The 17,261-nt window shown below is 41.9% G+C and overlaps 1 protein-coding gene across 2 annotated transcripts in view; it reads right to left on the bottom strand.

Annotated features, from left to right (window-relative positions):
- The window catches only part of SRPK1 (SRSF protein kinase 1), a 26,328-nt gene extending 9,067 nt beyond the window's left edge, over positions 1-17,261 (bottom strand). The window contains exons 1-9 of one of the 2 annotated variants that reach the window (XM_032132782.1): positions 17,194-17,261; positions 17,048-17,108; positions 5,236-5,354; positions 4,243-4,351; positions 3,747-3,834; positions 3,515-3,602; positions 2,009-2,115; positions 1,181-1,346; positions 147-172 (exon numbers count right to left, since the gene is read on the bottom strand). In XM_032132782.1, coding sequence (XP_031988673.1) covers positions 147-172; positions 1,181-1,346; positions 2,009-2,115; positions 3,515-3,602; positions 3,747-3,834; positions 4,243-4,351; positions 5,236-5,354; positions 17,048-17,108; positions 17,194-17,206 — 777 coding nt within the window. In that variant the 5' untranslated portion in view covers positions 17,207-17,261. Of the gene's footprint in view, positions 1-146; positions 173-1,180; positions 1,347-2,008; positions 2,116-3,514; positions 3,603-3,746; positions 3,835-4,242; positions 4,352-5,235; positions 5,355-8,680; positions 9,360-17,047; positions 17,109-17,193 lie in introns of those variants that run through there. The other variant, XM_032132783.1, reaches the window with a different exon arrangement.

The raw sequence follows: 17,261 nt of genomic DNA, 5'->3' as shown, positions 1-17,261 counted from the left end.
GTTGAACCTGATGCCTATGCCAAACACAAATCACATTTTTTCTTCTGATATGAGATTGCTTTCTCTTAATGCTGACTGGATTATGAAACAATGCAGGAGGTACTATCAGTAGATGCATACTTACAGATGAAAGCTATTACACTTACTGGTTTTGGCTGTGGTGCAGTGCTCACTGAAAGGGAAAGGAAGATCAGTAAATCAGTATGGCTATATTCAAAAGCTGCAACTGCATTCTGATGTTAAGGTACATTTCTCCTACGTGGTTTGTTAACAACATTTTAATGATATCAGCAAATGTGATTTTGAAGGCTCATTTCTCTACAAAAACACAGCAATTAAAAAAAAAGATAGAAACATTAAATGAGCAAATGTATTATTCAATTTTCAGACAGGAGACTTGCTTGACTGATATCAAAGACTTAAACTTCCTGTCACGTAGCTTCATTTACTGCATGTATTATGCATCCTACCCAAATGAAAATGCAAATTAAAGCATTAAAATACCAAACTTCAGAGAGCTTCCTTAAGCTAAGATATGCCATGATCAGTTCAGCTCAATGTTGGTGTTGTAAAATTATGACTGACAGAGCCTTCCAATACATACTACAGTGGCTTTTGAAAAGTACACATTGCTACAGATGGATATTCTGAGGAGGAACACAAGGAATAAAAGGAAATTTGCCCTCAGATCTTTAGGAGTGTTTGCATGCCAAGGAAGCTGTTTCTGTTGCAGTTTTTCAGACTTCTGCAAATGGACAACAGGTAAATCACCTTGTTGAAACTCTCGTCAAATGCATTTCCAGCACCGTGCAATGAAAGGCAATAAACTTTAGAAGGAAATGTGAGAAGTATTTTGCCACATTTTCACTCCAGTTCTATACTGAGTGCATCAACGTTGTGCTACATAAGACTGACTTCACCAGTGCCAGATCAGCTGTCGTTAAAAGCAGGTGCCAGTGTGCATTTATCCTCCCTCTTGTTTTCTTACACAAAATGCCTTCCCAGTCATCCCTGAGTTACAATTCATGACTAATTTCACAATTTACACTCAGCTTTTCAAAGGTTACTTGCATTATTGTTCCACTGTACTCAGGAAGTTTTTCTTAGTGATGATACAGGGGTATGTGGGGGAAACAGCATCAATTTTCAGAGGAAAAAACAAAGAAAAAAGGCAAATCACCTGCAGAGCCAGACGGTGGGGGAGCCCCAGATCTCTGCCACTCTGTTGCCTCTGCAGCCAGCCTGCGAATGTACTGGTCATTCACACACAGCAGGATGTTCTCAGGTTTTATATCTGTGTGAATGATTCGACATTTTGTATGCAAGTAATCCAGACCCTGAAGAACCTGCAGGCAAGTGAGAAGGAAGTCAACCATGAGACAATCTAATTGAGAGCAAAGTGAAAATGCATAAGTGCCTAGGGTGGCCAGTGAACCTGAAAGGGTTTGTGTGTTTGAGAATACTCCAGGTTAGAGCTGATGTGATCAGTGGTTACTACCGAGTTCCACAAAAAAAAAAGAGATTTGCATACAGATTGTAGCTACCATTTGAAAATACTCTATTTACCCTCATAACTTAACTTGCCACAGGTGAAAACCTAATTTTAATACTCTACAATAAAATTACACTTTCCTCCTTCCCCTGCACCTCCCATGTAGAAAGGTGTTTCTTCTTAGGCAACCACCCAGTAGGGAGAACCAGTTTCTCTTGCTCTTCCCATCATTAAGCACTTTGCTTACTGTGACAGCTTTAAAAAAATACTTCACTTATGAGAAATGACTGAGGTAAGAAGAGGTTAAAAGCAAAAACCATCATGATTTAAGTGTCAGAAAACCACGATCTGCAGCAGAAGGGGCTTGCAGTAGAGAAAGGAAGTATTAACCCAAGAATATTTTGCTGCATGAGTGGACCAGGGATTTTTAACTTTTGTTTCCTTGGATCTGAGAAAGATTAGTGAAAGAGTTTTAATTGGGTCAAGGGGAGGAGTGCAGTCAGAACTGGAACTTACCTGTTTGATGATTTTTTTGACACAAGGGAGCGGAAGACCCTGGTAATTTGACTTGATGATCCACTTCAGGAGATGATGCCCTAGAACTTCAAACACCATACAGATATCTGGAACTGAATCAAGGAAAAACCCAGACATCCAGACCCAAGGAGCCCTGAATTCCCAGGACTGAGGATCGAAAGAAACCCATACCACTTGGGCACTTTATGTTAAAGAACCCTAATCCTGTTCTGACACAGCTTGGAAAAGCTGCCTTCCTCAACAGCATCATCCTACACAACAGTGCCATTATCTAAAATAGAATAAAAAAAAATACAGAGGGATGGAGCTGCACAATGGTCCTACTGCAGCAGCAGCAATCTCCTGCCTTGAGTGGAAGCCAGTTGCACAAATGGACATTAGTATTTCTGTATGTTTTGGAACAGCCTACGCTTTTGCCCCAGGCAAAACTCGATGCCAGATCTTTTTGTACCAGCATTACCTGAAAAGATAATAAAATTTCCATTTCGTAAGTAATCTTCAGAACAATTAAGTAACTTTCTTTGCCCTCCTTTGCCTCTTTACCAGCAAAACAAACTTTTGACAAGCCTGGATTTCAACTTTACTTGTATGATCTGCTTTTTAGCTCTAAGATCTCAACAGCTACAGTCACTCCAGTGACATATTCAGTACAATGCCCTTGTTTTAGAAGCCAAATGTCTATGAGTTTATTAGGCTGCTTTTCATCTACACTGGCAGAAAGCATACATTTCACAAGAATGGAAGAATACAAGCTCAAATCAACATTTATTCAGAAAAAAAAGTTATGCATTAGAAAATGCATTATGGGTCTACTGCTTATCATCTACAGCTCAATTCTCTCAAGCAGCCCAGCAATTCTCACTGAAATAAAATTTAAGCTATCTCAAAGCGAAAACAATGCACAAAAATCCAACTTTCAAATTTTAAGGATCCATTATTAGGACTTGCTACAAATCACTGCCTATGAGAAGGCTGCTCCCAGAACTACAGGCCACTGTCAAAGCAATACACTTCAAACATCCTAACAATGTTGATAAATTACAAAGTAAGGTGTTTCCATAACTAGATACCAAACTTATTTTCAAGTTATAGATGGCTCATTCGCTATTCTCAGCTACTGATTTTAACACGCTATTCTGCTTTACTGAAATAACAGGTTATTAGCAGGCTGCTTGCAAAATTGAGGGGTTGAGATAGATGGGCTCTTCTACCTCGAAGGTACCTCTGACACAGCCACTCAGTCCTGATTCACAAATTGGTGGCAGAACATTAAAAGCACAACCAAGCCGTGCTGACACAAATTACGCCAGACTGAATCATCGCTCTGGATCTGAGCTCAGCAGGCAGTTTTGAGGCAGATCCTTCTACAGCAGCTTTCCTTGGGCAGGGAAAGGGATGCCTGGGCATTGCTTGCCAAAACAGGACAGCTGCCCAAGCAACTCCCGTCTTTCTGCAATTCTTGGCTTTTATTCCACAAAAGGATACGGGAACCATTCACTCCTGAAATCTTGAAGTCATCTAATAACTGAACGACTCTCTCTTTGCTTGGATCATTTGGATCACTGTTGCGGACCTGCAGAGAAAGAGGTTATTCTGAAGTCAGATCCACTGCACACAAATTCTTGATGATCTGGAAATATCAAGCACGTTACAAATGTAAACCCCCCAAAATGGAAAAAAAGAGTAAAATAAAATTGAGCCCAACTCAAGCACTCACCGATTTCAGCAACTTGATTTCATCCAGTGCTGTTTCTGTGTAGTGCTCTGCACTCTTCACCACCTTCATTGCCACAAATCTCCTCCCTCTGTGCACACATGGCAAGTAAATTGGGAACTGTTAATGCTCATAAAAAGAACTTATTCTCCAGGATTATCCCAGTTCTTTTGCATGCAACAGAGTTTATTTAATGCATCATGCTAAAATAAGGTTTAAACACTCAAAGACTGTCTTTGAGTCTTTTTTAAAAAAAAGATGCATGTTAGTCATTTCTCAAAATATGGAATAACAGGTCAGAGGCTGCTGAACACAACTCTTCCCACAGATATGGTTTGTCCTGTTAATTCCCTCCCACGCACTTGCATGAACAATATCAGGAGAAATTTCTGTGCTAGGATGTGGACAGCTAATGCTTTGTGCATTTATCTAAAAGGATGTTTTCTGCTCAGGTTTGTGTATTCCTGCCTGGAACACCAGCTGGAGCAGGAACACTTACTGGATGTCCCAAGCCAGCCACACGGTGGAGAAGTGGCCCCATCCAAGCTTCCGAATCACATGGTAGCGTCCATTGAAGAGATCTCCTATTTTCACAAGGTGGTAACCCCCTGGAAAAACACAAGAAGCAGAGAACAGGTGTGTGGAACAAGCATGACAATCACTGCAGCATCACAAAATATTTCCTCAGTGAAAACACCTGAAGTCTGCTAGGCTGACCACCTTTGGAAAACACAGGTTGTGATGGTAACAGAATCCTGCAGCTAAATATCAGCATTGCTTTTGCATGCTCTGACCCTGTAACATGAAAGAGGTACTGCAGCCAAGGTCCCAAAAGTTTTCCTTGCAATTTTCCTGACCGAAAGGCTCTCTGCCACTGAAAACAGGAAAGTCTCCTCTGCACCCTTCATATCTCTCAAGCTGCTGACTATACAAGGTGATTCCATCACAGAAGCAAAAACATGAAAAGCCAAAGATAGAACTGGCAGAAAACAGAACAAAGAGAAGGAATTGTGATTTGGTGTTTTCATTTGCCCTATATTTAGTTTCTACTCAGAGAAACAGAGGAAGGCTATTTGCAGAAACAAATTTTTCTGAAGAATAGATATCAAGATAATGATCTGATCTTCAAAAGAAAACCAAAGAATATGAAAAGGATTTGAAAGTGTCCTTTTTACAATGAAAATACAAAAAGAATTAAATGCCTACTTTCTTTATCAATATTGAAAGCCCACTGGTACAGAGAAAAAGTTAACAGCTTTCAACTTACGCATTAAAAACAGCTCTGCAACTTAAATCTTGACTGATAACAGAGGCAAACTTGGAGACCACTCTCTCCATTTCATGTTGGCTTGAAAAATGTTATTATCGTCATGCAGTTTCAAAACACCCAATGTAAGAGGGAGCCTATTTTCATTCTCTACAGCAAATGGAAAATGGAGGGAATTCCTTGATTGCATTGAAAATCCTGCATCTTAAACAGACAACTGCTCACCTTTACAGTAATCATTTGGATCCTCTTGCTCATCATCATCTGATCCCAGGATTTCCTCCTCTTGCTCTGGAAGATCATTCTCGGAATGGGCAGCAGGGCCCCGGTGCTGGGTGTCGGGTCTGAAAGAGAACACACTGCATGTCTCACACACATTACTCCTCAAGTCTGCAGCTTCCACAGCATACGAAGGACTGCTGAGGATGGAGGAGATGCAATATTCAGCCTTCAGAAAAGCTATTCACATTTCAGTGCTTTTATTTCTAAGCTAAGATCAAAGTGGACAGAACTAATTTTTTTGTATACTAGTGAGAAATGCACCTTAATGCCCTAGACCCACTTTTTTAGTGGAACCAAGAAAAGTCCAGACAAGACAGAGAGTTAAAAGTTTAGTGATCCCACCAAAATATTAGTCTCTGAACCTCTTCTCTGCTTTTCATTCAGTGAGAACTCTTCTAAAGCAGGTTTATATTTTATTTGTTATCCTAGGTAAAACTTGAAAATTTAAATGTTGATGAATTTTATTTTAAAGACTAACATCAATTAGTTTTTACTCTTTCGGAAAAAAAGTTAACCACTGCTTTAGAACTTGTGGCCCTTTGTTCCTTTCACATTCAAGGTCAAATGAATATTTAACAGTCCTTCTGCTTCTATCACTTTAGAACACTAGAGCCCCTAATCTTGGCATTTATTTCTCCTGTTCTCAAGGGGCAGCCTGCATTTTTAGTTCATCTCTTTACTCAAGATCCAAAGTTTATTACAGTTGTCTGAACTACGGAGAGTGAGAGGACGCAGAGCAGATGTTCAGTAAACCTTCCTGAGAGCTTGTGATTGCAGAGGGATTGGAATCAGGCACTAAGGTGGTGGAGGTTTTTCACTCCCACATTCATAAATAAAAGCATTCATTTTAGGTGTTTAACTTTTCACCAAATATGCTACTCTTGAGTTCTTGCTTGTGAAGGCCGTGTCAGCAAAGGCCACCTCCATGCTCTCGCACACTCAGGCTGTGCCCCCCAAATAAAACATCTTCCATGTCTCAGCTCCTTCATGGCATCACACTGATCACAGCCAATCAGCTCATGAAAGGGTAACACCAAAATCAGGTAATTTATTTACTTTACAAAGCATTACAGGGAATGATTACATGCCTACAAAGATTCAAGATCCTTCTGTACAGAGCAAACACTTATAATGAAAACAATGCCTATGAGACCATTTGCTTTGGCAGGATTTAAGGGCAAAGTACTGCAAGATAGCAACATTAAGTTTTCTTTCTTTAGAAGCATGAGATATTAAAAAAAGCTGGAATTGTCCAAAGAAGTGGGCAGCAAACTTCATTGCAGCAGTGACACAGAAGCACAAGATAACATTCTTTACAGCGAGTTCCCCGGCAGTGAATTAGCGGAAGTTTCTTGTATTGAAACTATTGTTGCAGGGAAGTAGCAGATAACACCGGTGCTTTCCAGCACCCTCTTTCAAATTCAGCTCATTTTGCTCCAAGAAAGAGGAACTGCCCACCCAGTGGAAATGCCAGCAGCATATGCAGGCCCTCGGATGCAGTTTTCACAACTTAGACCTTGAGCTGGAGTCCTGCACATCGTATCAGGGCTGTACCAACTCATCTTAATCCATGGAGGAAATGTAGGATTTCCATTTGGAATAGTCACACAGTAGAATGAATGTTCAGCACTGACCTACTACACATGCACTCTGCTGAGACTTCACACATTAAATACACTGCTAACACATTCAAACTACAGCCATCTTAAACATCATAAAAAGGGAGAAATCTTGCGTTCCAATCTGATGATGACTAAATTTGTAGCTACTTAAAATCCACAACTGAAGTTCATTTAAGCAAGGAAGATCCACAAAGGTCATTCCAGGCACAACCCACCACCAGACACTTACTTTCAGTCTGTTGTCAGTAAGTCCTCCTGACTTTTTAAATTCAAGAACAGCTTAGTGGTCTCAAACCATAAACCAAAGACTGCCAAGCTAATGAGACTTTTATTAACAACCCTGCAGCTTGATCCAGCCCTGAGATATTTAGCATTTAGACTTTTTTGTGACTGAATTATAGGTCGGGTGTAGGAAGAAGCAAACCTACATTAGGGGACGCAGAAGGTCTTAAACTTTAAAATTGCTGCATTCCTTTGGGGACAACTGAGATACAAATAAAGTCATGCATTATCCCCAAATTAAGAGCAGGCATCAAAGGCAAGAAATAGCCATGGCCAGAATGGTTGAAGGGGAGATTAGATGCTCACAGACTACAAATCCTATAGACAGGGTAAAGAGAACAGGAACTGGACAGAAAGATTTTAAGACAGAAACCTCACACATAGCGTGAGTAGTAAAGAGTAATTCTCCCCAGTGCTGCTTCAGGATTGTCACTTTTTTAACTGCACAGGATGTAGGGGATTAAAAAGGACTCAAAAGAAAATTCCCCTTAAGTGGCAGTGATGCAGACAGACACATCACGCCACTCTGCAGTCCCAGTGCTTCTCAATAATAGCAATTTCATGCATCGAGGAAGAAGTTACTGGAAGCACTAAAGCCCATTCTCCTGGAAGCTTTCTGTGCCCCTCCTAAGGGGCTGACAAATCCTGCTGCTGGCAGTCTCACACACGACACACCCTGGAGTCTGCAGCTGAGTCTTTCATGGGGATCCAAAAGCGTTTCACTTCTACATTAGAATCTATGATACCAAGTAATGTAAGAAAGCCGTATTCAGGTCACACACATCTCTACAGTGCTATTTCCTTCATGAAATCACCTCCAAAATATATCCCTTTCCTTTGCCTCCCTGTGAAAATTTGTTTGATGTTATTACACACCACCCTGTTCTTCCCCTGAAATGACCATGTCAGCCAAAGATACAGATTAAGACAGAATTAATCAGTGCAGAATATGTGTTAATACCTAATGATATACAAAATGATATACAAAAGCACAAACCTCATCTGCTTTGCTCACAAAGACGGTACTCTAAAAGGCACAAAAGGCTGATAAAGAGAGCCGAAAAATCCTTACCCAGTATTTAAAGATGACAGCTCAAACAGCTGTTGTCAAAATTGCAAAATGCAGATAAAGTACATAAAAATCCTATACTAAATGATTGTTTACACATTAAAAAACAAGTGTTCTAGGGTACTTTTTTTTTAACAGCCACCTCTGATCTACAGAAGAACACCATGATCACCTTTTCCTTTTGCTCTCTCATTGTGCTAATTAATCATCAGAATGAACTGGATCTGCAGGGTCTCTCTACAACTATATAGCAATATTTTACTTAAGAAAAACAATGTGGAACAGCAAAGCTAAGGCAAAATGCTAGGTCTTCTATGGAATTCATGTGAATCCACATCTAGAGAGACCCTCCCAAAAGTCCTTATTCCCTGAAGAACTGCAAATTCACAAGACAAAATTAGAGAGGGGCACCTACCTGCAAGAAGCACGGCCTCCCATGGATAAAAATATTCCCGAAGACAGCCCAATAGTTTTCGAAAAAGCCATCAAAAATCAGACACCACAGTGTTGGGGAAGGAGGGGGACATCAGCAGCAGGCAGAGGGGCTGGTTCTCCTCAAATGCAGCAAAGCTTTGTGCAAGAGTGAAGGAGAAGAGGGATTTGCCTCCAGCACCCATCTGCAGCTGCCCAGCACTGCATTGCAGGTGAAGGGCCGTGCAGCAAGGCTGGGGCTTGCTCTCAGCTGATCTTCCTGCAAATTCAGTCGTGTCAGGGGGGTGAGCATAAAGACTCATCCCCTCCTCTTGATGTCTGCATGTCTCTTCTTCCCTCTAATGAAATTAGAAATTCAGGCAGATACTTTGTTTCATCTTCCTGAACTAGCCGGTTTTATTTGCCTATTCAATAGCCCAGTGGATTCAAAGCTGGGATGAAGACAAGGATCATGGTAATTGTTGACAGAGCAACCCTTTTGATAGAGGAATTCCAGCACAATCACGCAGCAGGGAACGGGCGTTCAAAGGAAAAATGAATTTTGTGAAGTGATTCCACACCTCCCCTTCCAAAGTTACAAGAAAAACTTATCCTTTATGCTTAAAACAACAAAACAAGCAGAAGGAGTCAAATCTTCTTTAAAAAGTTGAACTGAGTATTTTTCACAGCAGCGGGCACTTAACATCATCCTCCAACAACGTACAATTCCCAGTCATTTCCGGTGCCTGTTTATCCTGCTGGTTTATGTAAGTGATAGGGGAAACAAGTCAGCAACAACATGACATAGCAAGTAACAATGTAGAAATTTCTCTCCTAGGGAAGACTGTTAGTGAAAGACACACTGAAGCTGCCCCTGCACTTTCAAAGCAAGAGGTTTAAAGAACTCTCTTCATCTGGTTCTGTGTCTATAATATTTTCACCTTAAAAGTTCTCAGAAGTCTGAATATGCTTTTAATAGTTTAGCATTGCCAAACCTCTTCATATTAAAAAGGTGCTAAAAATATTCAAAATTTTCCACTGTAGACAAGATTTTGCTCCATGTTCACTGAAGATATCTCCCAACCCCTGCAATGCACAGCAGGGATGGTAAAGAGTTATTTGCAGGAGCTAAGATTTGAGTCACTCACTTGTTCCTTACAGAAGGTGTTAAAGCAATTTGGAAAAACACTGTGGAATTCTCCTGCCAGCTCTCAATGGTATCACTTATCTGGTCCACACACTAAAAGTAAGGTAAAAAATGATTAAGAAATCTCAGTCACACAATGTGGGTTCTTATGGATTTGCAGTGAAGAAAGGGTGCCCTCTATAAATTACCTGACACACAGCCAAGTCCCCACCCTCAACCTCACCATCAAACTCTGAGCGTGTTTTCTCTGCTCCAATAACTTACATAAAAAAAAAAAAAACCAACCACTTGAAAGGAGGTGTTTGGTTCTCTTATTCAAGAGTATTAAGAGTGACTTCAAAACTCTATTTTGGACAGAAAAGATGTACTTTTCCTTGTCCCTAAAACAGCAGGAATACTGTCCATGCTACCTAACGACTTGCCTTAAATAAATACAAAAGCAGACTCCTTCCATCCTCAAGCAAGGAAGGCAACATACTTTTAGGCCAAATCATTTCTGTCACACCCATCATCCTTAAATACATACTAACAAAAAAAGATATTCTCCTTACTCCTCTCTCTCTCCCTCTCCGTTTGCCTCTCCCTTGATATTTGCAAAGATGACGCCCATCTGCAGGAAACTGAAGGGAAATGCTTTCCTAATTTTAAGTCGCCTGCAACACAGTCTTTATAAACAGTGTCATCCCTTATTGGTGAGCTCAAATTACACACATGAAACGCCCCCAAGCAGAACTCAATTCAGTGAATGCAGGACAAATGACGAATCCAGCTCCCACTGTAGGCACCACAGATAAAGGTACTGCAAACACACCCCACGACACTTCTTTCCACCTTAACCATCCGGTCAATGACTTCCTGGGCTCTGCACCCACTACAGCAAGATCTCACTTAAGGATTCTGTGTCTTCATTCGAGAAAAAGCTCCATATGGCATGGTGAAAAGCCAGGATTTAAAATCCCTCTCCCATTTCCACATCTGTGCAATGGAGACAATGTCTCTTTAAGGAAGAATGCTTGCAGGCTGCATCTCATTACTATTTCTTAGTGTGTCTGTAATTTCCAGATCATGTTAAGACACATCTAGTGAGAATGAGTGCTTCTGGTGCCAGCCTCCAGTGTGCTCACACACAGATCTGCTGGCAAACCTCATGCTCAATGAATATGGTAACTGATTACACACAACTTTCAGGATGAATCCATGTCTGAAATGATGAAAGTGTTTCCCTGCTTGTATGCAGCTGACCTTTCTGCTCAAGAAATTCCACCTGTTTTGGGGGAATTATAAATCACAGATGGTGGGGGACTTAGGAGTGTACAATCCACGTTATTTTCTGATTATTGCAACTTGTTCACTGTTGCATCCCTATTTTTCTGAGTAAATAACTGGTGTTTTCTGCCAATAGGGCAGATCCACAATACTTGCTGCTATAGAGCACTAATCCCAGAGCTACAAGAATACCCCTGCCAAGAACTTAAAACAAGACTGGAGATGGTCAAGCATTTAGTTTTTAAATAACAGCACTCAGAGGCACCAAGACATACTTTTGATTAGCAGATCTGTGGGAGCTCAGTTTGAAGACAAGTACTGGCTTTCACATGAGAACAGTATTAAAACACAAATAACAGGCAATCAGGTTTCTTGCTTCCCATCCCCACTCCCCCACACAAGCACTTAACAAGCTGTTTGTAGAACTGTCTGCTATTCCAGCTATCACAAACCAAGGAACTTCCATGGAAACCAGCAGATTTCAGTTGTGTCCTGTCATGGTCTGATAATCACTTCTGTATTTGAATGAAAAAATTACGAGGGCAATGCATTCTGACTCTACCTTAAACTTTATATTCAAAATACTTAAGGAAGACAAGTGAGGAAAACATAATCCAGGATCCTGATCCCAGGCAAAGCTTTGAATATTGAAGGAGAAATTGAGGGAGAACCTCAGAGAGCTGTCAGAACTCTGGGGCTCCTCAAAGACCGAAGTGATACAATACAAAAACAAACTGGAAACTATCAGATCCTATTAAGAATTTTCTGCTCCCCAGACTGCACAGATGGAAAAACCACCGTGTCTCTCTTCAGAGCAATTTTAGAGAGGAGGAAGAAGTGAGGCTTCACTGCAAGGCAAGAGTCTTGCCAGAGATTTTCAGGTAACAATAATCTCGTAAACCCAGCTGATGATCTCCTGTTAGCCTGCTCTGCTTCCTAAACAGACACCTAAACCTTCTGCACCAAGGCATTACAACGTTCCCAGCACACTTGTGCAGGGACACCTGCAGAGCACAAAGCAGGGGTGAAAGGCTGAACTGTTGGCACACCCATCACACCTTCCTCCTGGCACATCCCCATCCAGGACAGCTCGTGAAACATCAGAACACAGAGAATTATCTTTGCAATTCCATAGAATACAAGGAAAACTAGTAAAAGAAGTGTTCCCAGGAAAGCACTGAAAATAATGAATATTGCAGGCATTTGGGAAGAAGTGGGGAGAAAGCAAGACTACTAACTTAGCTCTGCCACTGCTTCCCTGCAGGAGTAGAGGGAGACAGAGGATCTATTCAAAGTCCTGTGAAAAAATACCTCCCACTCAGTAAAGCCTGTAAGAAATGATTAAATTCACCAGCGCAGGCAGAATTAGCAGGAAGACATTCAGATCATGCACATTTTCCAGAACAAGCCACATACCTTATGGCTGCCACTACTTTTGTAGATATTCATGCTTACAGTAATAAAATGCTCTGCTTTGAAGCACAATTGGTTCAACATCCCTTACATAGAACTAGTGGTTTTATACATGAATAGGCCAACTTTTCCTGAAATGAACACTGAATTGATGAAACGGTATTCTCATTTGGGTCTGCTACTGAAACAGCCACCACCTACATATTATACAGACCTGTAGCCTAGTTCTATGTAGTACAGTTATTTTCTTCATTACAGAGAAATGAGCTGTAATATACAAATTTTCCTTCAGTCTCTTTCCTGTTTCTTTAACTGCTTTGAATCTGGATGGGTGTTTCAGACTAGTTTTTAAATTCTGGCTCTTAATCTCAGTAGTAACTAAAGGAGTAATTTTCTCCTAGGACAAAGAAAACAGTTTGCACTTCTAAGGCCTTGCAACACAAAACATAGACAGAAAAAACCCGCAATATTTTACTAGCAGTTATGATCTAACAGTCACAAGTGCCCAATTGCATTACATATTGCCAGAGACATCCGTAAAGTACAACTGTATTTGTATTTTAGTTCAAACAGAAGCTTGTATTTTCAAACAGGAGCACAGTTCTGAAGTAAACACCAGATTTGCCTTGTGTATTAGGCTTTTGTTCACACAATGCACTTTTACAGAGTATGGTAATGAAGAAGGAATTCTCAGGAGGAATTTCTCCATGGAAAGGGTTGTTAAACATTGGAAAGGGCTGCCCTGGGAGGTGGTGGAGTCACCATCCCAGGAGATATTCAAGAAACACCTGGAAGTGGCACTCAGTGCCCCAGTCTGGTTGACAAGGTGGGGAGTAGTCACAGGTTGGACTCAATGATCTTGGAGGGCTTTTACAACCTTAATCATTCTATGAACATGAATCTCTTCCAAATGCAAGCAGACAGAAGCTGTACTTCAGCATCACTTTTGAACAAGAGTTAACTCGGAGCAACCTTCCCATCCAAACAGCACTCGGGGTCTTCAAAAAAACCCAGCTGATGATCTCCTGTTAGCCTGCTCTGCTTCCTAAACAGACACCTAAACCTTCTGCACCAAGGCATTACAACGTTCCCAGCACACCTGTGCAGGGACACCTGCAGAGCACAAAGCAGGGGTGAAAGGCTGAACTGTTGGCACACCCATCACACCTTCCTCCTGGCACATCCCCATCCAGGACAGCTCGTGAAACATCGGAACACAGAGAATACAAGGAAAACTAGTAAAAGAAGTGTTCCCAGGAAAGCACTGCACATTTCCCTCCTCAGGGCAAGTATTACATTCAACACATCTGTCCACTATGATGAACCCCAAAGACACAGTAACTGCTCCAAAGAACTGCAAAAGCCTTGTCAAAAATGCAGAATTGGGCAAAACCAACTACCTGAACGCACCTCATCAGATACTGCTGTCTGGAGAGTTTACAGTTGAAGTTACTAAAGCTCTGGTACGAAAAAATACTTGCAAGCCTACAGGCTCCTTTTTTAAAGACAGGTTTTTTTGAGTGCCTTTGGGAATCAACTGACTGTGAGCACCCAGGATGTTCACACCTCAAAAAAATGATAAAATTAATACATCGCATTCTTCCGCAGATAACTTTTGGAAAAGCTACCTTTGGGCAGCAACACAATCTGCAGGAACCTACCTACAAAACTTTTGTTAATAACTACTTCTGGCATGCAGATCTCCTGACATTCTTAACACTAAGGAAAAGGCCTGCCATTTACCAAAAATAGATTAAAGCAATTTTAATTCTAATTCCTTGCCTTTTCGATGGAAAATAAGTGAAATTAAGAAACTGAAAATAGTGCTTCACTCAAGGCCACAAAGCAATCAGTGACAGTTAATATGAGAACTCAGGATGTCCCTGTATCTCAGCTTGTCTTTTGTCCCTCCAGGGCATTCACCTGTCATTGTCCCTGCCCTGCTCCTCAGTTCTCACAGAAATGGGACCTGAACAAAGGTACACAGCCAGGACATCCTCCCAGCTTGACAGTGGCAGAAATGGAACCACCAAGCAGGCAAGGCAAGCAGAAGCTTCCTGAGCAAACATTTGAGACAGCTGGCTTAATGAATCTTCCAGGTTACCAAAAGATTTGGGGTAGTTTTATTGGATTGGGAAAATACAGTTAACTCACCTTCAGAACTCCAAGAAACTCTGCCTGCTCTCTTTCTACAGAAGAGAGTCAGGATAAATGCATTCTCTACTTCACTGATGTAAAATTAAACTTTTAAGACAGGAAGGAATGAAAGAAATAGGATCATCTTGAATTTGCAGAAAATTAAGAAAGTGGCTGACGTTCCTATAGGAATATATATTAATTTCAAAAACATATATTAATTTCCTATAAAAAAGCTTACACACAGAACCATAATTAATATTTCCAAGGTGTTTCTGTAAATCGTCAGTTTAGACTGGTCTTGTCTGAACCAAAAATGTAGCAATGTTAACTACTGGATGATGAAAAAAAATAAGTAACTTTCCAGTTTCTTTTAACCTTTCCAAGTGGTTTCTTTTGTTCTGTTTCGAGCGATATTGGGTTTATAGGTAAACTTAAAGCAGGCGTAGCTCATTTCTAAAATGAAAGATATTTTTAATTGTTTTAAATCCCTTCAGAACATTCTGTGCATTTTTATACTTACTCGTAATAATTCATAATGCTGAATTCAACCTTTTAAAATCATTGTTTCATGCTTTTTACTGCAAATGTATAGAAAAAATATATTACAGGAAAAAATTTCATGTGTGACCTAAACTATCATGGAACATCAGATATTAAAAGCACATTCCATGTGGTTTCAAGTATAGATTTTACGAAACAACCCAGTTAAGCCTATTTTAGAAGATTTAACTAGAGCAGCTTTGTATTTAAATAGAATAAATGTTGTGGAACTGTACCTAAAGTTAGAGGCTGACACTGAGTTCTTTTAGTTGCACAGCATAAAGCATGTGCAAATTTTTTTAACTTCTGAGGTACAATCCAATAAACTTATGGTACCAGAGAACAGAGCTGAAGCATGCAGTGTAAGAATATAAACACAGCATTTGACAAACAGCATGGCTCTGCACTCCAATCAAGGTTAGTGGCAAAATCAAGAGCTAACCAGCAGTGCATTTAACCTGTCCTGAATATGTGGTTAAAAAAAGATTTATAAAAAGCCCCTAACATGCCAGCTCTGAAGTTATCACTCAGCAACCTCAAAATCTACACAGAAATCAGTTTTCCCAGCTACACTGTGGACTTTATTGGCAGAGTCAGTATTGGTGGTCTGCAGCTAGCGATGGAAAAAAAACCCCATAGCACATACAGGATTAAACAATGGATTATTCATACAGAAATTAGAGAAGGAGGAAAGCATTTCAAAAACTGTCCTAATGCTACCTTCAAGAAATACCAGGAGCATGTACAGAATAGCATGGAACCATAACACACATCTCCCAAATACTTCGGTTAAGGCTCCTCACTCTTCAAAAGCCCCATCTCCAAACCACTGACTCTTGGCTGGAGGCAACAAGAAAAAAATATTTTAAATCCCTGTGATGTGTCTGAGGAAGTGACTGAGAAAGCATTACTCTAGGCCTAAAGAAAAAACCCTCTGACTCCCACCTCCAGTGCCTTGGCCTTACTTACTATCTTTGGTTCCTGGACACCTTCGAGTAAAAAACATCCTGAGGTACCAGAGATTTTATAGAAATAAGCTGCATTTTAAGGAGCCCACAGAACCAGCTCCAAGACTTACATCACCTTTTTCTACAAAGGAATCCACGAGCAGCACTGAACACAGCACTTAGTGCAGCCTGCTGAAAGCCATTGTTTAGTATTTACTTGAGTTCTTTTAATTTTTACATCTGCCTCCAAAAGTTCCCCACACATAAAGACTCGTGACATTCCTGCGGGAGGAGAGAAGCCACACGAGAGCATCAAAGCTAAAGAACGAAGTAAACAACACACCACGGCATTCTTTCGGCAGGATTTAAGGGAAAAAAAAAAAAAAAGCTTAGGGGGAAAGAGAGTCAAGAGGGGGAAGAGTCAAGAGAAGCTGGCTACTGAAGTGCCCCGGGGGCGGCAGAGAGGGGACGCTGACAACTCCCGCCGGGGTACAACCCACGGCCAAGGGGAGATTGCAAGGGCAGACCACCACCCGGAGCCCAATCCCTAAGCACTACCGCAACTCCATGGTCGGGCTTTGGGGACAAGCAGGGAAGGCAGAGGCTCCCGTTCCCCGTGCAGCCCAAGAAGCCATGACCGGACCCGGAGAGGGGCCGGCGGCCAGAGCTGGGCGGCAAAACGGCCGCCGCCGGCCACGCGCTGCGCCGGCTCCGCTGCTGCCTGCGCCCGAAACGTGCGCTCGGTTAACTCTCGTTAAAAACCCGCCCAGCCCCGGGGGCTCGCACGTTCCCCCGGCGCCGAGCGCCCTCCGGGCCGCCGAGCTCGGCAGCCCCTTCTCCGCGGGGAGGGCCGGGGGGAACAAAGAGGCGGCGGTGCCGGCGGGAGATGCCGCCTGAAGGGAGCCGCGGCCGCACTTACTTCCTCTGGGCCTTGTCCTTCTTGGCTTTGGTCCGCTTCTTCCGGGCCTGCAGCGCCAGCACTGAGGGAGAGAAGGAGAGAGAGGCGTGAAGGGCGGCGAGCCCTGCGGGGGCCCCGCGGGGCGATGGAGGCCGCGCCGCGCTCACCTTTCCGCTCCATGGCCGCCACCGCCGGCGGCCCCGGGCGCCTGCGCTGCGCCCGCCGGGCTGGGCAC

This window comes from Corvus moneduloides, chromosome 24 (assembly GCF_009650955.1).
Source record: "Corvus moneduloides isolate bCorMon1 chromosome 24, bCorMon1.pri, whole genome shotgun sequence".
Taxonomy (NCBI): Eukaryota; Metazoa; Chordata; class Aves; order Passeriformes; family Corvidae; genus Corvus; species Corvus moneduloides.
The sequence above is the reverse complement of the archived record's forward strand: the minus strand, read 5'-3'. Positions and strand labels throughout refer to the sequence as shown.